General features: G+C 41.5%; 2 protein-coding genes and 1 long non-coding RNA gene across 7 annotated transcripts; all 3 read right to left on the bottom strand.

Annotated features, from left to right (window-relative positions):
- Positions 1-4593: 4593 nt before the first annotated feature.
- LOC136993535 (uncharacterized) lies at positions 4594-6609 on the bottom strand. Its single transcript, XR_010885884.1, has 3 exons — positions 6255-6609; positions 5837-6074; positions 4594-4656 (listed from the first exon to the last, which is right to left on the bottom strand). It is a non-coding gene; the product is annotated as an uncharacterized lncRNA (long non-coding RNA).
- An 860-nt stretch (positions 6610-7469) lies between these two features.
- ANAPC7 (anaphase promoting complex subunit 7) lies at positions 7470-17042 on the bottom strand. 5 transcript variants are annotated; one of them, XM_067307000.1, is made up of 11 exons: positions 16874-17042; positions 15867-16053; positions 15348-15467; positions 13631-13742; positions 13231-13384; positions 12985-13127; positions 12058-12175; positions 11440-11636; positions 9771-9995; positions 9189-9339; positions 7470-8361 (listed from the first exon to the last, which is right to left on the bottom strand). In XM_067307000.1, the coding sequence occupies exons 1-11, from the start codon at positions 16972-16974 to the stop codon at positions 8172-8174; spliced, it is 1698 nt and encodes a 565-aa protein (XP_067163101.1). In that variant the 5' UTR covers positions 16975-17042; the 3' UTR covers positions 7470-8171. The 5 variants fall into 5 exon arrangements, with proteins under 5 accessions (XP_067163101.1, XP_067163104.1, XP_067163102.1 ...); XM_067307003.1 differs by having other exon boundaries at positions 11440-11456; XM_067307001.1 differs by having other exon boundaries at positions 15969-16053.
- A 1519-nt stretch (positions 17043-18561) lies between these two features.
- ARPC3 (actin related protein 2/3 complex subunit 3) lies at positions 18562-23823 on the bottom strand. Its single transcript, XM_013958634.2, has 7 exons — positions 23735-23823; positions 22372-22471; positions 21063-21139; positions 20710-20778; positions 20300-20426; positions 19655-19749; positions 18562-18847 (listed from the first exon to the last, which is right to left on the bottom strand). Exons 1-7 carry the CDS (start codon positions 23738-23740, stop codon positions 18785-18787), a joined length of 537 nt encoding a protein of 178 aa, XP_013814088.2. The 5' UTR covers positions 23741-23823; the 3' UTR covers positions 18562-18784.
- Between the last annotated feature and the right edge of the window lie 931 nt (positions 23824-24754).

The following is a 24754-nucleotide window of genomic DNA, read 5'->3' as shown; positions in this document are numbered from 1 at the left end:
GCTCCAGCGCACTGCGATCGCCGCACGTCGAGCGTTTTGATCTCGCGCGCGTTCCTGCCCCGCGTTCAGCGAGGCAGGACAACCCAGACAGATTTCGTGAACTGTAAAGAACTTTCTCTTGTCACTGCCCTCCCGCAGGACTTGAGCGCCAATGCAGACCTTTGGCCTAGGCACGCTGGACCTTCACCAGGCACAACGCAGGCAGGCAGGTGAGCTCCCACCAGCCTTTAACTCACCCAAACGTGTGTCCAGTCCCTCCTTGGAAGATCAGACTCCCTGGGAATAAAGTTACTCACCGCCTGCAGCCCAGGTGACTCTTGGCTGCCTTGCCAACAGCAGATCCTATTCCTGGTGAAACTCTTTAGCTTTCCAGCTTTGCCAGATATTCCTTGCCTCACTATATTGCAACTGGCTATTTTAGGCCTGTTTTACAGGGGCTGCCTTGTTGTGGGTACAGTTTACCTCAGGATGCAAGTTAGAGGTGCTAAATCCTACTACTATAAAAATCAAAGCCTCTGGTTTGTGGGTGCAGGCAGCTGCTTCTTGGACATCCCTCTGGGAGGCTTTGTACCTACAGCGAGCTGTTAACACCAGAAGCCAGACTGCAGACACCTAGCCACGCTCACAAGACAGCAGGCCAGAGCTGGAGATCTCAACCTCAACCGGAACGTACCGGCTGCTTTCCAAAGACCAGGCTCCTCTTGCACACAACTCCCAAACCTTTCAAAGAGCAAAAAAAAAAACAGAAAGAAATTGCTACAGTTTAGGCTCAATCTCCAATCAGTGAGACAATGCACACAAGCCACAGCTGTCAAAAAGCAAGGCCGTTCCCAAAGCATCCAGAACCTGTTTTAACAAGTTCTCTGGCTTACAGAATTCCAAACCTCCCAAAACATTGCAGAAATGTCCACCTACATCCCAGCATTGTGTCAATCAGATTCTGCAATAAAACAGCAAAAAGCTATAAGTAACATGCCAAAACTAGCCTAAAGAGGGAACGTGCCCACTCCGCAACACTATATCCACATCAACACACATGACTACGCCAAAGAAAGCGGCGAGCGCTGCTGGCGGTTGGCTGCAGTAGCGGGGAATAAGGCATTCCCATAGTTTGCGTTTACGGACAGAGGTAGTAAAGGGGTTGAAGTCAAACTCAAGCATTTAAAACTGAAGTTCTGGAAAATGCCTTTTTCAAGATGACACTGACCCCAGAGCACAGCCTCCCCCTGGGAATCTTCTCTTTTCTTCTCAGAAATTGCTCAAACACCTGAAGTTGCTTTTCTTCATATACCCAGAGCTGCCTGGGTGAGAACAGCACCACATTTAGCTCTTCCCTAAGCCCACTGGGGTAGAGAACTGTCTAATGAGCGTGTGGAACCTAAACCACAAGAGCATCTACTTTCTGCTTCTATGGCATAGTTAGTAAATCACAGCACCAAAGGAGATTAAACTGACCCCGTTTCCCATTCGCCCTTTCCAGGCAATGGAGGAGGAAGAAACAAAAGCAGAAATCAAAGCACAGCACAGGAAGGGTTAAACCTCTTTTGCAGAAACTCAAATATTTCTAGAGCCTGAGTGTTACTAGGTGCGAGGTCCTCAAAATTTCTTAGAGCCCAGTATTTCAGTGAGGAGAGTTAACACTTGACAAAATCCTCCAGCCTTATCGAATTGGCCGAGTTTCAGTGTGACATTATCCTCTGCAGAACAGAGGCGGAAAGGTTGGCTGGAGCCACCTTCTCTCGCACCCATTAAAAGCTGTGCTGGTGAGCTGAGGAAAGGTTAAAGTCTGTCTCCATGCGCTGTTCCTCCTCCTGTAACAGTCAGCAGCAAAGCCAGAATCCAGCAGTTATTCCAGGTTAGCTAGAACTTACGCTACTATGAGAATTATTATTTTTCAGAGTAATGACAAACTTTCCCCTCATTAGTTAAACAGATACGTCAGCAAATGAGACGTCTGAGCTAGCAGAAGGCATTAATGTGCGCGCTTTGAACAAGCTCTGAAGTGACCTGGATGGCCACAAGGAACTACTGGATCCACAGAGACAACTCGGTCCGTAGGAACACTGCCCCTTTCTTACCCTCACTATGGACCAAAGCAGGAAAACAAAACAAACTTAGGGTACGTTATCTTCCCACTCAGTCTGACAACATGGACATTGGCTAACTAGGACCCCATCAAGTTTTGCAAGGCAAAAAAGCTCCTCAATCATAGACTGCACTGCAATTTCTTACTGGCTTCCCGACAAACCGGCTTTACAAACATTTATCTCCAGCACCACATGGGCTGCAGCTTACACAGACCAGCGTAAGGAAGATTCGTATCTGCGGATTGTTCTTCCTTGCTCTGCTGATGTCATCATGCTTAAGTTTACTGGAAAACTACTTAGGATTCCAGCAAGACAAAGCCAAGTTACCAGCTTCAACTCATCAAACCATACCAAACCATGTCAAGAAAAAATACAAAATATTATACACCAAACACCAGGAAAAAAGCAGGAGCAACAACAAAAAATCTAATAAATATTTCAGGGAAAGAGCTGGTATCTTGATGGCCTTTACAGCTATGCACAAAGTAATGTACCGTCTCCCCAGCAAACACAGGAACAGGCCTTTTGTGCTGCCAGTGTCAACCCAAGTTCTTGGATCAACTGCCAAAGTAAGTATCTCACTTCTCCCAACTGCTAAAATCCCAGCCCAGGGATCCCAGCCGGGAAGCGGTCCAAATCACCAGCCCCCGTCAGCTAGGCAAAGCGTGCTGCTGCCTCCCCGGCAGGCAACTGCGATGTAACTGGACTTTTTGTTCTTTGTAAATATTTTAGAAGTTAGATCAAGCCCAAGTCTCGGGACATGGTACTTTCCCCCCTTTTTCCTCTCGACACGCGTTCTGAGGCTCACGGCGCTCTGTGACACGTAGCTGGCAAGTTGGAAGAAAAAGACAGTTCAGGTTTTCAAAGGCAGCTTCTCCGAAGGGAAGATCGTTGTTTCCTGGCATGCCACACGCTGCTCAAACATACTGCAGGCAGGGCACACTGCAGCAGAGCCATCTCAGTAAGCGTCATCCGCTGTCTTTAAGAAATGGTACTGTCTGCTAAAAGGACAGATGTGGCAAATTCAATCTTTTTTAAAATTCCTATGTCAGATACTGTACTTCTATGGGTAGCTCCCAAAACCATCACTGTGCTTATAGGCATCAATATTTTGATAGGATGACAGAGAGAAAGAAGGAAAAGGGATCTGATCTCCAAACTTATAAAGTCCTTGGCCTCTCTTGAGAGCTTGTTCAAAGCTGGGAAGCTATTTTAAATGGAGGATTTAACAGTGTAAACATCTCTCAGTGACCAACCACAGTGAAAACTTCCCTTGCACATTCCATACAGAGCACTAAACAATTAACATTAATGTTAGCAACATAAGTGGAAGGCTCAAAACAGCAAGTGAAAATGCACAGATTAGTTATTCTTTCCATTCTGTTGTTGTCAGTGGGGTAGATACAAACCAGTCGAACAGCTTTGTTTTACTTAGTCTGAGAAGAGAAATGGAATGGGGAAATTGTTATACGGTTGGAATTCACGACATGAACGTTTTTAATTTTTACTCTTTACCGAGCTGTGGTCGTACTTGAATACCTCTTTCTTTTTGCACCCAAATATCCAGCCTTAGGAATCTCCCTGCCTCCCCTTGGTTAGCTTCCAACTTGCAATGAATCTGCCGGTCCTAGAACTGCAGCAGTGGCAGCACTAGCCTTTTTCTCCCCTTTTCCACACCAGCATTCTTCCCACCATGCTACCGCTCCCTCCGACGATCTGGCTACTGGACTGAGTCACAAACATGTTAATTATCCCCAAGGCCTTAGGCCACAGCTCCAACACAGCAATTCAACAACAACCTTACAGTTCCCAGCCATCTCCTCCTCAGCGTACATCAACCCATTTTTTACCTTTTGCAAGGCAGCAAAGTGAACATGTCACCGAAATCGGGAGCCTTTTGGTAACAAACAGACAAAAGCTTAACAAATATCCTGGTAAAAAGGTTTGCTGAGTCAAACAAACAAAAATAAATAAATAAATAAACAGAAGGAGAGGAGAGGAATGTGAATATTTTTGAGACAGGTAAGTTCAGGAATTGGTTCACAGGATTACTTTTCAAACTGTTACCCTGGCAAAACAGGTAGTACAGGAAGGTAACTGTTAGGGGAATAACTCTGCCTACCTGCACTGAATGCTTTCTATGAGGAAAGCACAGCAAAATTAACTGTGATATAACTGACTTTAGCTGGGTACTACTTAAAGTTGTGCCAACTTATCTAATGGTGCTGACTGAACACACATAATTACCTAGAATATGCTACTTTAAGCCCTGCTCACAGCTATTTAATTTGAAATGATAGGCTTATACTAAGTTTAAGCCCACCTAAGGCCACTAGGTTTAAGACCCCTGGAGAATGCAACAATTAAATTTGTCTTTAGGAGGTAATTGGCTAAGGTATACCTGTGTAACCTGAAATTATAGCAACAGACACAGCCTTTACATTCCCTTACAATTCAGATCTAAGCGAGGAAAGAAGGGATTGCTGAAAAAGAAATACTCACTGCTTCTGCCCTTGATGGCTCAGTTTCTGTATCACTGAGCTCCTGAAAAGCACGGCTGCAAGAATCACTACAAAAAAAAAAAAAAAAAAACAGGCTCAGTGAGGAAGATAGTTATTAAAAGGAAAAAAATAAAGTCCTTGTTAATCAGAAATCTCCCTATAATCAGCAGTAGCAGAAAAGGAAAAAACACTTCAATTAGACAAAGAACATTTACATTGGCCAGTAGTTTTCAGTTCCTTCTATTATCTCTGTTTCATAATTCTTAGATTCCCAAGATCTGGAATCAGAATTATAAATATTGCCAGTATTTCAGATGTTATCAGTATTTCACAGAATAAAGCACGGGCAAATGGCTTGCTACAAACCACAGGTTATTTAGATAATTCTTAGCCCCATCGTCAATGCATATTGCTTTTACATTCTGGTAAATTAAGACCTTACTAAGTCTCTGTAAGCGCCTTAAGTTTGAAGAAATTCTGTCCCTTTGCATCGCTTCCGTGTTTTTCCTATCTTAAAGTAGGAAAGAATTAAAACCTGTTAATGACATCTGTGATTTAAAGTCCAAGTCGGAGACAGCCAAACAGAATTCAAACAAACATCGAAACTCTATCCTTACCCAGCCCCAGGGACGGGCCCTCGCAGCCATGACAAAGAGCGGGTAATCTACCACTTGTGCTGCACAATGCAATTGGACGGCAACAGCATTCCAGCCTCACCCGAGAATTGCTTCACTTTTGGGAGCCTACATCGGAAATTTGACACAGTCTGAACTTCGGGTTTTGGTTTTATGATCTTTCTGGTGGGCACAACACAGGATTAAGGGACAGAATGAAGTCAGCTGCTTATTAGGGGCTGTGTTGTATTCCCTAAACTAGAATAACAGTCACAGAATTTGTCAGTACGAAATCTCTACAAAACCAGAGACTGCATTCCAAAAATGGAATGCTAATGAAGGTTCGTTAATGGGTAAAAAAGTTCCCTTCAGAATTCTGAAGCCAATGCTAAATATATCTCTCTATATAATCTCAAATGCAATCCACATATGGCATCTTGAATTTTCTTATTCACTTACAGTACAGTTATTAGCAAAGACTACACACAAACTATATAACCCTAATGCAGCAGTTGCTTACAGAGCTATTATTTGCAGGATCCAACTAAACTTTTCCATTAGGCAAGCTCTTAGAAAAATGAAGTATCAAGGATACCACTGTATTTTGACAGCCATCCTAAGTTAATAAGCGTACCTGGACTTGTTCTCTAAAGCTGCATAGATGCACACTGATGTTTTCTTTACAGCATGCTCAGGTTGAAGTAGTTTCACCTCTGTTCTAAGAGGAGAGTTTATCAGGTTATCCACAAACATACTACAGATTGGGCCAGTGAGACTGCGGTTCTCAGGTTTCCTCTTCTATGTAAATACTCTTTCAGAGAAATGCATGAGGCTGGTGGTTTCCAGCTGTGAAGGCAGCTCTGATTAATGACCTATTTAAAGGAATCATTGAAGTAAGATGGCTGAGCAGCTAACAATACATATCACATATCTCATACACTTCTCTCATCCAATCTTAAACACGTTGCCCTTCTTTAGTTCAATAACATCAAAAACTATTAATATTTCCACAATAGATGTGGAATATACAACTAAGAAGCTAATGAACCTACCTAATTTTCAGAACAAGAATGCAATTTGATGAATGTGAGGAGAAAACAAGGCAGTTTACAGAAAAAGGTATTTGGAATTTGCTTGCACATGCGTGACGTTTCTTTCTGTAATGGAAGACATGTAGTGAGCTGAAATCTATTCACTGTGTCACACAGCAATGGTATAAACAGCTAAATTTTTCAGGCTCAGGCCTCTCATATACCAAAATGCAATTACCAAAACATGTGCTATAATTGAAATATAGCCATTTTGTATATTTTATGAAATACCAGTCACAGCTTATGCTAATTCAATCACCAAGACTGTAGCACATGCTCTTCTGTTCCAAACAGTCTTCAAATAAGTATAATTCAATCTGATATTACGGAAAGTCTAAAACCCCAAAGAGAACAGACACCCACCTGGGGTTTTTTTGTTTTCTTTTGGGGAGCGGGGGGGTGTTAATGGATAAACTATTTAGTCATTTTCTTTGTAAGATATGACACCCTGGAATATTTCCAAAAAAGGCCATAGCAGAACTCATGAGCCTGTTCTTTTATTGTGCATTTTTCTAATTTATATAATGTGTATCACAGAGGCAGATATACTTTACCCTTATCCGTGTTACACATCTACAATTAGGGGAAAGCTTGTTTTCCGTGTGACACGTATTTGTACAAAATATGAATTTCTCCTCGGCTGATATGAAAACTATTTAGCCTTAAAACATAGTCTGCTTGCTCCAGTGTACCTGTGACAACAGAATAAATACAATAGGAATTAAATTGCCACTATAAAGGTAAAAAAAAATGTTTTGGTAAAAAGTAAGGAGACCAGAAATGTAAGAAAAATAAGAGCAAAAAGTAATTCCTCCTCCTATAAGTGAGGCCAACAGAACTGAAAAGGTTTCTGTATTCCACAGAAAAATTTCAAGTTTGAAGTCCCTTGAAGGGATGATGTTGAGAATTTGTACTGGAAGCAATGCAGCTTTGCTTCAAGAGGTGAGGGAAAACACATGAATTCAAATGTTATCTGACAGAAACATGAAGTGTATAAACATGGCAAAACCAATACCATACGTATTTGAAAAAATTTAACATTTCTACAGCAATGCAAGTGAAAATGGATGAATTCTTATATCATTCTAACTGTCAGTGCTGTATATAGAATGTGTAGTGCTTTGAGTCATTGTTGTACAACCTTTTAGTAACAGGCTGAAATAAATCTAAACTGCATTTAGAAATAAATGTTCATGTTGAGACTTTAAGTGATTACAGGTTTTAGTAAGGATTGGGGAAATTGCTGTAATTCTCCAGCACTAGTACAACTCTGTAAACATAGAAATCAGCCAGCTACAAAAGTGTCTTGTAAGTCAGAGATGCCTAGAGTACCAAACTTTTCCTTTACAGCACACGTAATGCCATATAAAAAGACAAATTAATTCAACGAACACAGCAAAAGGAAAGTGCTGCTTTCAGTCACACCCAAGCAGCTCCTCCAGACTTCAACAGGAGTTTGAGTGTGAGCCCAAATGGTAGCATACAAACAACAGAGAAAGACCTTCTTCACAAAGGAATACAAACCACTGTATTTACATATGGATCAAGCATACTTAGCCCCAAACACAATTTGGACAGTTTTCACCATTAACAATAGGCTTTTTAAACATTTTGGATTCTAATGCTTTTAGTTTTAGCACAAACTTTTTTAAACACGTTGCAAATAACCTCTAACATAGTTAGTCCCTTACACTTAATAAATAAGAAGCATCAAGAATCTTCAAGGCATTGAGATGCACAGAACTATTAAATGGTTTCAGTGTCCATTAAGAAAAAAAAAGTCTTTTGTTACTATAAAATTGTATTTGATGTTCTTCAAAGAAGAATGGCCCTAATGGTATGTTCAAGTGCCAAAACAAGCATCAGTAAGAGAATCCTTTACTGCATGCCAAACCACTGTTCTTGATCTGCCCATTGAGCTGCCTCACTATCACTGCCTTCCAAGTCACCCTCTTCTCCACTTCCCTCCATATCATCCACGTCTTCTTCCTGGGTTGCATCTGTTGGACTTTCCTCTTTTTCCATTTTCTGCATTCCTTCTAATGACTTCTGGTCATTTGGATCCAAACTGATGAAAGAAAGAAAAAGAAAGCATTGCTCCAAAACCTAACACCACCAATATAAGGAAAATCATCATCAACCAAGTCTCATCTTATTTGCTGCACTTTCTGCTTAACATCAAGAATTTCAATTTAGTAAAGATGATACAACTTCACCTCAAGCTGATAACACCACCAAGCATTGCGTCTTTATACAAGTTATTTTGAACGCCAAGAATGCACCTATTTAAGCATCATATTCTTCCAGAAAAGTTAGCCAACTCTTCTGGACAATGCTAATTATTATTAGTAAGACAAAGTGGTTACAGTTTAAACGACTATGACCAAATATATCTCATACAAGGTAAAAACAGCTGTCCCATTTAATCGTGTAGATTATTGTGGCCATAATGCACTAGACTTAGGATAACATTCCAACATTTAGATTCCCGACGTTTCATTGAATCACTCTGTTTAAATTTACTTAGGTGCGCACATTTATATAGCACTTTCCAGTCTAAAGGAGTGGAGCCCAAGGTATCTGACTATACAGTAATTTAGTAACCATAAACAAATCCATGACTTAATCCTTCTGTTAGTCCAGAAATTGCAGGCCTGGTGACATGCTTAGCACTAATATAGGCTTAAGATTGCAATTTTGACTTGTCTCCTTAAATTTTGCAGTTGTCAGTTCAAAACCTGATGATCGACACAATGTTATTTAAATATTTTTGTTTGTTTCAAAGGATAATAACATAAATTCACCTCTGATGAATATCCTGATCAATTTTTTAATTTAGTCAAGTGACTACTGGTTCTCATAAGCACACTGCAATCTCAGAGGTCTCAGGTTTACCTTAGGGCAATGCTGTACTGGTCCATTGCTTCCTGATATTCATTGACAGCTACCAGAAAGTCTCCCAGGATTCGATGCAGAACACAGTCACTCTGATTAGCCAGTGCATTCCTCAGCAAAGCAATTCCATCTTCATACTTTTGTTCTCTACCTGTTTATACGCAGAACTATAGTTTTAATTAATAGTTTAGATAAATCTCCTACAAAAAGGTCAAAGAATCTACACAAAGAGCCACCACAACAGACAACTATCTCTTCTCTCAGAACTATCAGCATGCTGGATAGTAGCAAGTTACTTTTTGTAAGCTTAACTCCTAACATTGTTTTTTGTTGCTGTAACTGCTACACTCATGAATACATATATTTTGCAGCCAAAACATTTAGTCTGCAATTGTTTTAAGTGCTTCTGTAATGTCAGTTGCTAAACTGAACTAATTCCTGTACTTTTTCCTTCAGAATAGAACTGCTAAATCCCTGAACTGTAACATCAGTGCAACATTCTTCTCACTGATGAGGTGGCAGAACACGTACATATAAAACAGTAGGCCTCAAATAAATTGGACATGGAAAAAAGGAACTTACTAAGAAGTTCTGCTTTCTTTACCACGGCTTTAATGTAATCAGGTCTTTGTGTCAGTGCTTTGTCCAATAACGTTTTTGCTTTTTCCTGTGTGACTGGGTCTTCAAGACAGACTGTTGCTAACAGAGTGAGCGTCTGTGCGTTTGCTCCCAGAGTTTTATACACATTATTTGCCATAACCATAGCTTCACGGATACTGTTAGATGCTAGATAACATTCGATGAGACCTGATGATGAAAAGGAAACCATTAAAGCTGCTGAGTTAGTACTGTATACACTCACCCCTCCTCAATTATTTGCACTCAGAGGCTCCAAAAAACTGACACTCCAATAAGCAGAAACAAATTGCAATAGAGAAAGTGACTGTACCCAAGAATTTTTGAAGTGGAGGGACAGAAGAGAGAAGCCAAGGAAGCTTGCAGAGAGGGAAATTTGGACATAGATTAAAACAACACACAGTTTCACAGGGAACCTATGACAGAGGTATGAGACCCCCTGGATGACCTTTTTCCAAGGCCAACATCTGACAAAAGACTAAATTGCGACAGATTACACATTTCTTCCTTAAGTGCAGGGAAACAAGAAACATTCAAACAAATAAAACTGCATTACAGTTTTTCTAAATACATGCATTTCACTTCAACGGGGAAGCAGGAAATCTACAACGCTGTGCCCACTACAAAGCAAGAAATGCAGAACTGGAGGAGCCAGGTGAATCAGATTAGCAACTTCCATTCTGAGCAAATTAAAAAAATATATATATATATGTGTATATATATATATATATATATATATATTTTTTTTTTAATTTCACTGCTGAATACAAGAGCATGATCAGCTTGTTTTTACTTAACCAATAATTTCATAACTGCTGGTTAAAAGCAATAAAGCTTTTACATGGTAAGCCATTCCTGAACTGAATTTGCTATGATTAACTGACCACAACAAGGGGAAAGATGTGGAAAAAGTGGCAATTCTGGATGCTAGTCATCATACAAAATAGGTAAATGATCAGTAGAGAACTACAGTGGAGTTCTAATAAACACATTACATAGCATAGCAAGAGTTTTGTATGACAATTCACTAAAACAGTTGAATTATTCCACAAGCAACACACAATACTGTTAAAAAACAGCATACTTGGACCTGTATCATCCATTTCTATTTAATCTTGCACATCTTGTTTTTTTGTTAAGAGAAGATTAACATTACATTTAGCTCTGCAAGAAAATGCACATTCCTCTGGAAACATGAATATTTTTTCCTTCTTCTCAACTGCTGGTCATCTAAACTTGTTCTTATTTAGGAGATGGAATGACAAAATGAAGCTCTGGGTACAACTCCCAGTTAACGTCATCAGTTGAAACTGGTCTGCTCAAAACACTTACATTTGTTTATACCCAGATTAAACAAGCTCAAAAAAATTCAAAAACAACTCACTGAAAAATCATACTTATAAATACATGCATTCCCTAGATCTTCTCATCTGATTGCTTCTACCAGAGCTTTACAGGTTTGGGGGTGGTAATAATTCCTTTACTTCCTTTACTAGAAAGCTAGCAGGGTCGAAGAACTCCAATCTATTCCCTCCTCCGCCAATAAAAATAATTACACCAACTTTAGCACCAGCACCAAACCAACACTGCATGGGAGTAGCTTTACTTCACCTACCTTCATAGCAATCCAGCCTGCAAGGTGCAAGACGTATTGCTTCACGAAAGTGTATAATTGCTTCTTGTACTCGACCCATATTCCTAAGAGCAGCTCCTTTCAGTAGCAGAGCTTGAACGCTATTACTATTAAGTTGAATAGCTTTGGCTCCTAAATATAAGGCACGGGAGTATCGTTTACTGTAGAAACTATGACACCTATGAAAAGACGAGACTGATTGTGAACATGTACTGCCTGTGGCGCCTACATACATTCACAGAGGCGGGGGGGGGGGGGGGGAGTACTGACAACTGTAACTTCTTGCATTTAAAGTTAAAAAAAATGTTCAGGAAAAAAGAAATTGTTCTTTTTCAAAAGTCGAAAGAAGCAATGTGAATATTAACTGTTACAGCTATTTAATATCACCAACCTGATAACTTGAAGAGCTTTAAACATATAGAAAACAACCAAAATAGATATTTATAGTTAATTTAAGTTACCCCCAAAACAGAACATGTAGGGTAGAAAAGCACCTTCTGAACACAAAAAGCTGAATCCCCTGTATCATGTGTAACCCACTTCATGCAGCAAATCAAGAGTTGAGGCAAAAAAGGGAAGAAAGGCAAGAAAACAAATTACCCAGATACCACCCAGGGTTCTGCGTGTTGATCAGAAATGTTGAAGAGACGGCAGCCCAAGTTCTCTACGTCCTCTAGTCGACCTTCGCGTGCCAATAAATAACCATATACATCCATTCCTAAAATGAAACATTTCAAGATCAATCATGTTATCAGAGTTATTCATTACAAAGTTCAAACGTTCATGGCATACAAACATCAAGGACCCAATGGAATTTGAGCACAAGAGCCAATGTTTTATAACACTTTTTACCAGCTCCTCTGAAATCCTATGTTTTTTAGGACTAAGACTCCCTCTCTGATAAACTTTTTGTGCAGTAACACAAAGTGAGGAAACGCTACGGCCTCACAAAAGATTTTAACCAGTTAATATTTCCTGATTCAGTTCACTGCAACCCTACTTGTGCCAAGAAAAGGGGACAATGTAGAACAGGGCCACTTATTTGGAGCAGAAGGATGTACTGGTGGCTTAAAACACTACTGATGAAATTATGGTACAACTCAGTACAAACCACAGGCTTCATTCCAACAGAACAGTAGGAGGAAATAGAAACATTTAAAAATTCTAATTTTTTTCCAAAGATGCAAAGTTCATTCACAAGAAATAAAACACATAAGCTTCTTGCACTAAATTATTCTCAATATATGCTTCTTTGGCAAAACGTATATATAACTATGCTATCTTCTTGACAATTACAGTTTTAAATGACCCTCTACACAAACACCTACTTTAATCTGTGCAACTACCAGCAACTGTTTAACATATACAACTTCTGAATGTAAATTCTGAATTGATAAACAAGTACAGCAATATTCAATATTTCACTCAATGCTTAACTGCATGTATCTGCTGCTCTAATGTTACCCACAAGATCATTAGCTAAACAAGATCTAGGTAACCTTTCTTTGAGGATTTACAGTTACTCACCTTTTATTAGATAAGGATCCAGCATTTGTGCTTGTTCAAATTTTAGAATTGAGTTTTTATTATCTCCGGCTCTGAAGTATAGGTCTGCTAAGCTCCCCAGTAAGTCTACATTATCCCGCAGTAGTGACTTTTTCTCTAAAGAGCTTCAAGAGAAAACAAATGCCTGTTAAATGAGTGCCATCTTTAATATAATTATATATAAATATTATGTATTATTTGATTACATCCTGCTCTTTGAACTCTTACCAAATGGTATTGATTGCTCTAGTGTTATCTCCAGTATGTACGAAAGCATATGCCTTGATCCACACTGAAAGCCAATCCAAGTTGGGAATACTCTGAATTACATTCATTGTCATAGAGGCCACCTCCGCACCTTTCACCGAGAGCGAGAGCAAGCCTGTTCAGAAAGACACCCGATTCAGTTTCAGCCACTATAAACTGCTTTTGAGACAAGTTAATTGTCTGAAGACCAAAAACTCCATCCCTTGGCAAGCATATACAAGCAGTTTGTTACAGTGTTCTTTATAACTTGCATAAGATAGGCATTACACATTACATGCAAATGGAAGAGAGTTAGGCAACTCCCAGATATAATTTGAATTATAACACTTTAATACTGAAATACTGGGTGCAGAATACCTACCTAGAATGGCATCAAGTGCTAAAGGGCACTGTCTCAGTACTTCTTTATAGCTCGTAACAGATGAGCGTTCTTGACCTGCTTTTTTGTATAGATTTGCCAACATCATATTGATCTACAAGCAATAGAAGCATTGGTAGAGTCAATTATGAGAAAGGAGAAATACTAAGAAAAAGTCACAACTTTGTCTTCAAGCATGCCTGCCTCCCTCCCACCTGTTCTGGGCAGAAGATAAAATTACCTGTTCTTCCAAAATCACTATAACATACTGCATACTATAAAATTAAAATTGTTTCTTCTTTCTGAGTCCAAAGATAAAATTTACATTCTTTTCTATTTGCACAGTGCATCTTGAAATCTCAGTGTTTTGCATATATGAAGTCATAAGATGGGCAAGCGTTTATATATGATGCCAAGAAGGACCTGCATATCCATTACATTACATCTTTCAGTTGTTCTCTCCATACCAATGGAAGTCTTCGAGAGAATTAGCTTAGGAAGGCAGAGAAAGTTTCCATTTAGCTTCTGAATAAAATGATGATGATGATGAAAGAACAGAAACGATCTGAGCTCTACACAGCACAACTAGTTGGTTTTTGCTATAGTATTTTATTTTACTAGTGTGCATGGGTAAAAAGTTTGCTTTTCTCAATCCTTCCTTTTTTTCTGTTCTATAAGTTGGCATTTGGACAGTACGCCTAGACATTACCAGAATCCAGGCCAGATACACTGCTAACACAATACAGGAATACTGTTAACATGTTCAAGGATCTCACATGGCTCACACTCTGTGATGAGGAGTAGCACTTCATTTCTTACGCACTGCATTCTCTGGTGCAACTATGCACGATTCAAACAAATGTTTTAATACAATCACAATTTAGCAAATTACCTTGGCTGGCTAACAGTGGATGCCCTACAGAACAATTAACCTTGTGAGCTAACTAGGCTACATATCTTCGCTTCCACACTAGCTTTGGACAGTGTGTCCCTCCTGTCCAGTGTTCCTCCATGGAAACTAGGACTGTACCTGGCTCCTCCTACAAAGGACAGTACAGTAATTTAAACGTCTGGTTAAGCTCTCATATTTATATGTTTGCCTCAGAACTGCAGCAAGCTATTTATTTTGCTATGTGGGAATCACTTACTAATTTGCAGTAGCTCAACTGTTTGCAATCACATAAGCATTTCTATAGATGCAATCCACATTGTTTTCGTATAGACCAGCTACTACTCTTTGTCCAATGAAAACAACATATGAGAACATCCAAAAAGGGACCACCGTTCACTTATGGATAGTAGAGATTTCAAACCTTATGTGTGGATATACAAGTATTAAACAAACTCTCAGTATCAAAAAAGGTTTCTTCATCCTTGTACATAAACAAAATTCTGTAACTGCCATGTGCAGTACTGAAGAGTTAACCAGGCAATTCACACAAATGAGTAAAGATGCAGATAAATATTTAACTCCCTCACCTTTTTGTGAATTCTTTCCAACAGAGGCAATACAACGTTTGTCTGGTTTTAAAGAAAAGATACTAAATAAACTCAACTAACTTAAGCTAATTTCACAAAGTGTTTCCAAGCAACATTTAACTAACCCAAAACAAATACTAACACACAATATCATTATACCTATAAGCTACATTTTCATTTTTGACTACAGATTCAAGACAAGCTGATCAAGTATTTGTGACCAATGTCTGCCAGAACCAACCTTTGGGGTCCTCTGTCTGGAAGGAATCCCATCAAGGATAGCAATGGCATCTTTGTCTTGCTTCAGCATTGTATAACACTCAGCCATTTTATATTTCACTTCAATTTCAGATGGTAAACACTGAAAAAAACAAACAAACAAAAAAAACAAACAAACAAACATTGAAGCATGATGCTGTTTTAGTTGTCTAAAAAAATGTGAATAAAGCTTCTCATTAATGTTTACACTACTGTTAACAAAATGCAGTGCAATAAAGCTACCAGTATAGCCTACTGCTAGCTCATATTGCTTTTGTCTACAAATGAAAAGCATGAATTACATGTACTAAAATCTCATGTTCAGGATCAAATTAAGTTTTTCACTAGAAAGCACTACACTGATATTTTAAATATAAAACATTCTTAAAGATCTGGTTTCTTTAATGCAAGTCTTATCTGATGCGACAATATTAAGTTAGCAAAATTAATTGTAAGGTGTGCATGACCATCTGATGTAGCACATCAGTTAGTTTTTAAATACCTGGCTTTGGGGAGTTGATGCAGCATTCCCAGTAGAAGGTCTTACTTTTGAAGTTTTACTTAACGCCTTTTTCTGCTGCAAGGCCATTGTATACTTACTTACAGCATTTCTGTATTCTTTGTCATGGAAGAGAGAGTCAGCATGATATACAAGGAGCTGGTATTTCTGAGATGGTGAAAACAATTCCCTAGAAGAAACGCAAACAGAGAGGTGGAGATGAGCTAGCCGCATAAGAACAAAAACTTACAGATCCAAAGTATTTTTAGCTTGGGTTTATCTGGCTTCAACTTCCAACTGTTGCTGCTTCTTTACTACATTGGAAGGGTCCCAGGATAACTGGTATTATCTCCTCACAAAGGTATCATCTTGCCACTTTCTGATATCACCATACAAAGGTAAAAGCCATTTTTGACACATCATCAGCAAAAACAACTTATATTTAGCTGCTTGGCCACTGCTTTCCATAATGGAGTGGCCTCCATCCTCCCCATAACAAGCCGTATGTTGCAAAGGCCCATTAAAGCACATTTTGCTTGAACAGACTCGGGCTTAAAAGGCAACCCAGCTCCTGTACAGCTATCCTGGCCCCAATCTACATCCTACATTTTACAAGCGATCTTTTTAAGAATTCCAACGCGCTTACAGAAATGTTAATAAGTTAAAGTTTCAGAACTGTATTGTGGCTTTAATAAGTTCCTCAGAAACCATCCAAAATATAAGAAGCTACCTCACAGGGAAGTCCTGAGAGAGAAAAGCAATCGCCAGAGTCAGTCGGAGAGCCGTGCCCCGCGCGGGGCACCCTCGGCAGGAAAGGAGAAACCCGCTGCCTCTCTGCCGGGAAGCCCCCACACGCCGCGGGCTGCGCGGCGGCTCCCCGGCCCCGCGGCCGAAGCCCGGGCAGGGCCGGGGACAGGAGCGGGCCCTGCGCTCTCCTGCCCGGCCTCCCCCTCAGCGCCCGCGGCGGCGCCGGTCCTGTCAGCATTCCCCCCCCCCCCCCAGCCACTCACGGGTTGTTGCCGCTCATAGTGAGGAGCAGCCCGCTGAGGAGCCGCACGTTGGAGTGGAGCCCAGCGGACGCCATCTCCCGTACGTGCTCCACCACGCTCATGCTGCCGGCGAGAGCGGGACGCGGACGAGAACCAGGCACCGCCGGCACTGCCGCCGCCGCCACTCCAAAATGGCGCCACCGAGGGGGCCTCGCGCGCCGCCGCCCGCAGCCGCCCGCGGCGCTGCCCGACAGGCGCGCTGTCCGACAGGCACGCGGCCGGGCAGCCCGGCACAGCGCCAGGCCCCCGCCGCCGCCGCGCGTGCGCAGGAGCGGGCGGTGGCGCCCTGAGGCGCGGGGCGGGGCGGGGCGGTTTCGCCGCCTGAGGGGGGCGACTCCATTTTAGAGCGCCGAAGCCGCAGTTCGGTTTCACCGTGCGGCTTCCGGGAAGAGGTTCGTGCTACCCCCATTGTCTGCACAGCTCTTGCGGCTGGCCCTCTTCCTCCCGAGGCTGTTAAATCAACTGGCCATGGCAGCTAAGTGTGACAGAGGTCTCGGAGATCATGAAGCACCTGCCTCTAGAAATAGGTAACTGAGGAGAAAGATCCTTAAAAGACCACTAGCGTGCAGTGTATGTAACCTCACAGGCAGGAACCCTCACAGGTTTCTTCTGGGCCTTGAGCAGGGGAGAGGCCTCGCTGGGGCCCCCATTAACTATGAGGTATAAGCTGAAAGGAAAGCTGACTCCACACACCAGTAAAACTGCAGTTAAACTGCCACACAACATCAATTCAGTCATGTCAGGGATTTTTTTTCTGTATGCTTACCAAACTGTTTGTTATTTTTTTTCCCCCTTTATTATTTACTGCAAAAAGGAGAATGCAAAACATGACTGTCCTGTGACTGCTACTCCCATTTAAACCAGTGGGAGCTTTTGGTTTTCTAAGAACATGCTGTTATAGTAGCTGCCTGGGGAAGAGTACAGCTCTCAAAAGACAAATGGGCCAGGCCATACCTTGCTCCATATGAAGTCCGGTGGTAGTAACACAAAAAAAGCATGTTAGTACTGTAGGGAGAGAGAGCCATAAGTGCTACCAGAAAAGAAAGGAACAGCTCAGGAGAATATGCTGAACTCAGATTCACACTTTTTCAGTAAATCATCTGGTTGATCAAAACTCTCAGGTTTTGCCAGGATCATGCTGTGGTTGTATTTGACTGAACCTGCCATCACAAAGGCAGCCTTGGACTAAGTTGTATGTAATCTGTTCATGATACCCTTTGAAGGAGTTTTTCTACAATGGAGCACTGTTCTGCAAAGGAGGACCTGTTAGAAAACATGTACTGCAGACTGCTGCAGGCTACAGCCCTGGTATTAATCCCCTGTTTTCACAGGAATGATTCACTTCCTGTTGATTACTTTCCCACTACACAGTAATGAAGGCCTTTTCCCAAAGACAAAACTTGGATTTCTTTGAAGACGTAAAGCAGTTACCACAATAATTACAAGCTAAGTTTATTGGGGGGGAAAAAAAAAAAGTAAAAATCACTGCACTTGACAACATAGCACGAGAGGCATGTTTTCCAGGGACACATGACAGCGAAACTCTAGCCAGCAGAGCAATTACACAGCCCCCTACACATCTCTCTCTTTAGACAGAAGCCTGTTTTTAAATGCTAGCTGTAGCCACTGATAATAAAGCAGCCTGCATCTGAAACAGCATATTAGAAATCATTTATTAAGCACCAGCTTAATAATATTGGGTTACAGTACTCAAATGATCTTTTTGTTTCATCTCTGTATTTTTCTCATTGACTGATTTTTTTTTTCTTCATAAGCACTTAATTCTTCCATAGTACAAAATATATCCGAAATAAAGGCAAAATACTTTATACAACTTGTGGAAATGCCTGACATTGTTGCTGCTTTGCTTCTTCACTGCCCGGGACCTGACAGACTCTTATTCATGAACTGTCTCTTCACAAAGCAGATCCACCACTGGAAAAGCAAGTACAAAATCAGAAGACACACAACAGTAGCTTCCATGAGATAAACAAAATGAGAACTTCAGGTGTTCAACCTCTGACAAATGGCAAATGTTAAGAATCCAGTTTTGCACATTCAATTTTCCATGCTGGTTTCTACTGGAATTTCAGGTGATCAAGATGACCTTAGTGGACCCAAGGAATTATAATATAGGGCTGTAGACATCAAAATAAAGTCGGACATTCAACTTTCTACTATTTGTTCCAATATAATAATAAACAAAAGGGATGCATCAGCAAACTATCCTTTTGAAACAAAGTTAGCCTAATTTTAATGTTAAATGCAGTCATGTTTACACATGAAATGTATGCACAGACAGCAGGTAATTAATGCCTTGATTGTCTATTTTTTTAATCTGGATATGAAGCAGACTGGTATACTTCAAAGAAGTCATCAAATCAGAGCCCACTGGAAAGATGAACAGTATCTTCCATGCCTGAGAATTTCTACCTGAAAACTTAAAGAATCCTCAGCCAACAACTAGTATGCAATACTTTAAAGAATTTAACCAGACACACTTATTACCACCTTGCTTTTTAAAGTAACCTAAAATGGCATTTGCTGTTTTGGCACATTACAAATTAAATTTACTGATAAATTGCAGTCTGCTATTGCACTAGCCTTGTAAAACCAGGGAAGCTTGCTCCAAAGTTACCCACATCTCATCCCTCACCCCATCATCTTACTTCTCTCCACATATTTCTGGAAAGACAAACCAAGTCTCTCATTAATTCTGTGAATATCCCATTAAACTCTTACCTTACTAGGCTTGTCACTTTGAGGATCAAATACTTTTTCACAAAGCCGAAGACCAGTTTCTTGTCTCAGCTGCTGCAAATAGGCCCTCATCACCTCTGAAACACAGCAGAAGCGAAAAATAGGGTGTAAACTGAGGCAGCACCAAGTCAAATTGAATTTAACAGGGAAGCAATAGATATAACTGCTTAAAGCAGAAAATGCAAGTTTGCACATCTGCAGGCACTCACTGGCTGGCTGAGTCTGTTTATTCAAATTGCAGCCATACTTGGGATTGTTACGATACTTGTATCGGTAAAGACAACCATCTAAACTGTTTTCTTCTCTTAGTTACCTTTGCTCATTGTTGTGGGCTTCCTATTGTTCTGCCAGCACAGCAGTTGGCTTGGGCTCAGTTACAGGATTTAGCTAGCGATTACGTTAATGTAAGAGGCAGAGTCACTCCTTATTGGTTCTGTTGGATCTATAGATTCAGGGGAGTCATGGGCCCCCGAGGTCAGAAAATCTGGGTTACGGTGCACTCAAAGACAGAACTACAGATCTAGAAGGTGCAGTTGTATGGGTCACTTTTCTAGTCATAGCCACAAGAATGCAGCTGGTAAACACCAGGCCAAAGCAAGCCTTCAGAGGTCTTTTTTTTATTCTTACCTTCCTCCTGCTTGTTGGCAGGTTTGGCGTAGATGGCATTAAGTGGAAAGCCAGGCTCCCCAGGGATTGGGAAGTTAGTGATTCCTAATGTGTACATTTCTTTCTCTCCTTGGCCTTTGGAGTTACACTGGAAAAAACAGGCAAATGATTAAAGATATAAACAAAAGCTTACGGAGCATTAGACCCAAACATTTCATCTATCTGTAACGTATAAGGATTCATCAAGGATAGCAATGTAACATCTTTTTGGCAATCCACAGCTTTGGAATATCTGTGGATCTGACAACTGGGACTGAGGTGAACAGTATTATTTGTGCCAATAGGAGGAGAATATCATCAAACATTCTCCTAAATGCAATCTCCAGAACAGATTCAGTTTCCCTCCTTCACTCAGATTTCTGTTCTCTTACCTTTTGCAGCTTTTTCAAGCACTCAGAAATGTACAGGGTTATGTAGATCAATGTTCTGTCAGCCTCATTCTGCAAAATAAAAGTAAGCACAGTTCTCAAGCACTGTTAGAGTAAGGAAGACTTTATAGAACTGATAAAAGTTTAAAACAGGAATGAGTTCAGGCCATTTTTGGCCTACAGTTTCCTCACAAGAGAGGAATTAGCAATTCAAGACATTTACCGAACTTAAAAAGTTAAGTGAGAGGAAGGAGTGTTTTTGTTAACTGGTAGAACTATTGTATTGCAAATAAATTTATATGCACAGCACCAAATCTCTGAAGACTTTCTGAATGCACAGTATCTCAAAAAATTACCTTAATTTCATAATTTTTGAAGAAAACATTAGCTTTGAAGTAGTAGATGGCTTCATCTATAATATCTGTGTCCTTAGCTAACAAAAAAGAAATGGAGAGTTAAACAGTGGACCAGCATACTACATTCAGCCATAACTTTCATTCACTGAAGTACATAAACAATTATTCTTGCAAAGAAAATATCTTGCTATTTACAAACAGCAGAAAACACCAGTATGCTGTAACTATTGCAGTGTGAAAGACTGGTGAATTCAGACCTTAATATTTAAGCTTCCTACTTTTAGCAGGAATTTTAATTCCCTTCTCCTCCTTTCCCCCATGGCTTCTCACTTCACAAAGGGCAACAATTCAGCAATTTCATACTGTTTCCTGCTACCAGTTGAGTAATTTATCAGCATAAAATTCTTCTGAGGGCAGACAAATACTTTTGGAGAAAGTACAACACCACAATCAAACTTCTTCATTATCCTCTTTGAAAAAAGGAGGGGACAATATATAGTCGCAAGCTCACTTGCAACTTTCACCTTCTTTTGCTAAAACACAAGACTGCCTAAATCCAGAAATGTTTCCTTTTTCAAACTGAAACACCACACTACTGTGAGATATGCCTGGGAAGCGCTACTTGAAGTGCTGAAGTGGAATCTGTTTCAGGCTACCTGTAAAACTTTTCAGTGGACTCTGGATGCCAGGATTTAAGTTTCAATTTCTGAAGCTGCGTACCCTAAAGTGCTCTCTCTCTTACTCCTCATCCTTCAGCACAGCAGAGACTCTAAAGCTTCAGCCCCAAAGTGCTAGTTCTCTTTAGCTCAACCTCTACTTCCTCTTACGTCAGAGGGTTCACACCAGTTACAAGTCCTCAAAGCCTACTGAAAAACCACAGTAGAACTTGACTGTAGAGCACCCGAGGAGGAAGCATGAAAATAGTAACTGTAGGCTTTTTTTTTTTAATTTCTAAAGCAAGAGAATTAGGGAGTAGGCAGCACAGTTTTTCCAGATAACTGTTGTATAGTAATTATTTTTCCTGGTTTGCACCACTTAAACATTTAAAAATGTTTTTCCTCCTCTACCAAGTGAAAAGCACTCCATTGTTAAACCATGGCTTCTTTCTTCACTCTGAGAATCAAGATCTAAAAGGCCTGGTTAAATCTTGGTCATAATTTTCTCATCCCATTTGCTCAGGGACATTGATAGAAAGCATATACTTGAGATGCCCAGTATACCAGAGCAGTGCTAGAGCTGGCTTTGAAGAAACTGTGACGTGATTACGAGCAATATGAAAACAAATTTTCAGAGATTATTGTAAACTTACTTTCCCGAGGTGCCGGGCCTTTGAACTGGCTTCTGATGGGTAACAGTGCCATGTTTCCAATTAACTTGGTATCAGAATCCATTAAAGTTGAATGGTAAGCCTATGGACAGAGGGGAAGGCTAGCTATGAATGTTACTGAAAATAGGCATTTCATTGTCCTCGTGGCAACATAAATTGTTCTGAAGTGTCTCCTGGGCGTCCCTTAAATAGGATTCAGAGTTTAGTTAGTGATGCTTCCAGCAATTTTACTTTGCACAAACGATTGCCTCTTTTCAAATTAGGCCTAACTCTCGATGACATTCTGGTGAAGACCATAAAAGAATCATCACAGACACTGTTTATGGTAGCAGTGGTGGAAGATATGATAAAACTGGTATGGTAGATCTACATGCATTTGCTTACCCTCAGGCTGTCTAAGCCCACTCGGCACAGCTCTGAGGTGGTAACAGCCCTGTTCTCCTGCCTAAGTTACTGGGCTTTCCATTATAGAAGTGTATGAGGGAAAATTAATTTTTTTAAGTTACTTGGTCCTTAAAAAAAGTTGTATTTTATTCCATGTCTAACTAATAATAGTAGATAATAATAAACAAATCCAGGCTTATCGCATATCCACAAAATACCAAAATAGACCAGCCTGTGCACTTTAAAACTGGCATTTGTCAGTGACAAAAAAAAAGACAAGATTCTTCCTGGGAAACAGATTTTTAAAAACTGACGAGTCTAATTGAAGGCACCTTCCAAACATTCACACTGTGCAGTTCCAGGCCACTAGGAAGCCTTCATCTCGTCCCAGCAGTCATTTTGCAGGGGTCTGGGGAGCAGGGGAGTGCAACTGAGGGGCAGCAACAGCATAAGCAGCACCTAGCAGGAAATCAGTTTATTTCATCATGAGGAAGATGGTATGAACTAAACCATGGTAAAGCACTGCTTTAATGCCATCTTTCTCAGGGGAGCCAGCTGGGAGTGCCCAGAGATGTGGCTGGGGGGGCACTGCCAGGCTCCTAACTGCAGAAACACAGCTAGCTGCACCCCAGAGATGCAGGCAGGATCCCTCACAGGAGGAAGAGGAAGAGGAGGATACCAGCCTCGCAGCAGCCTCCCATAAACAGCAATTGCCCTTTCCCAGCAAGGCTTCCTGCAGCTACAGCCCCGTCTCTCCTGCACGCAGCTGCCCATGGTCAGACCCAAGCAGTAAAGCCTGTTCCCCCCTACCCCAGCCCTGTTACACCCAGCAGTGGGTGTAACACCCATCTGCCCTCGCAGGCCTGCCCGCCCTCCCCCAAGCCCTCCTGCCCTCTCTCCCAGCAGCTGGGGCAGGCCAAGCACGCAGCGTGCCGGTGCGAGTGCAGCGGATCCCCCTCACCGGCATCTCGAAGGGCAGGATGCAATTCGGCAGGGCCGGGCAGAGGGGAGCGGTGACCAGCTTGCAGTAAACCTTCCTGCTCTGCCTGTGCTGCAGGAAATGAGGTAGCAGAGGCGGTGCGAGAAGGGGAAGCCAGAGGGGAGGCCTGCAGCTCGCACCGCCCAGGGAGCGCAGCTCCCTGCAGAAACACAGCCACGCAGGAGAATATGCTTTGAAATCGCACACGGTTGGGGGATTTGTTTGCTCCCCCCCTCCCTCTCCCTTTGCATTGGCTGGCACTGCAAGTAAAGCCCTCTCGAGTCCTCTGTGCTATGCTGCCCTCTTTCAAGCAGCTGTGAGATCACACTTCCTTGCTGACACAGGCGAGCTTCCTTCCCTTGCGAGGATCAGAGCTTGATAAGAGCACGGAAAGCACCGGCCACCAGAGCGGGGCCCTTTGCTTGCAGCCAGTTTTGTGGTGCGTGCTTGATGGGCAGCACTCCTGTGCCCCTCCTGCTGCGACCTGACCTGCGAAGTGCAGCCAGCCAGGCTGGGCTGTGAGCGCTTGGTGCTGCACTGGGTATGAGGAAGCACACAAGTGGGGCTACTGCACTGGGTTGGGGGTTTGGAGGGGTATACTATTTTTGGAGCCTCACTGAGCTATCCACTCCTGTTAAAAGCCTAGCCATAACTTTCCCTGTGACCCAGCATGCCTCATTTGTCCGCAGGCAAATGACTGAGCATAACATCATTGCATGAGTCAGGGAGAAAAAATGGGGAGATGTGGAAACTGAGTCAAAGTAATCCAACCATAGGACTTAGGTTTCTCCTTTCAACGCCCTACAAGCATGACTCACCCCAAGGATGTGCAAGCTTGGAAGTTAGCTAAGCCACCAAAGCTTCCTCAGTATTTGCATGGCTTAATTCAGCCAGTACAACTTAAAATTGCCCATGCCTGCATTTAGGTTTGCACTGGCAAACTTACATCAGCCTCTGACTACCTGTCGCTGAATCCAAGGCAGAGTTCAGGCATAAGCACCT

This window comes from Apteryx mantelli, chromosome 17 (assembly GCF_036417845.1).
Source record: "Apteryx mantelli isolate bAptMan1 chromosome 17, bAptMan1.hap1, whole genome shotgun sequence".
Taxonomy (NCBI): Eukaryota; Metazoa; Chordata; class Aves; order Apterygiformes; family Apterygidae; genus Apteryx; species Apteryx mantelli.
This window is presented reverse-complemented; position numbering and strand designations above follow the sequence as displayed.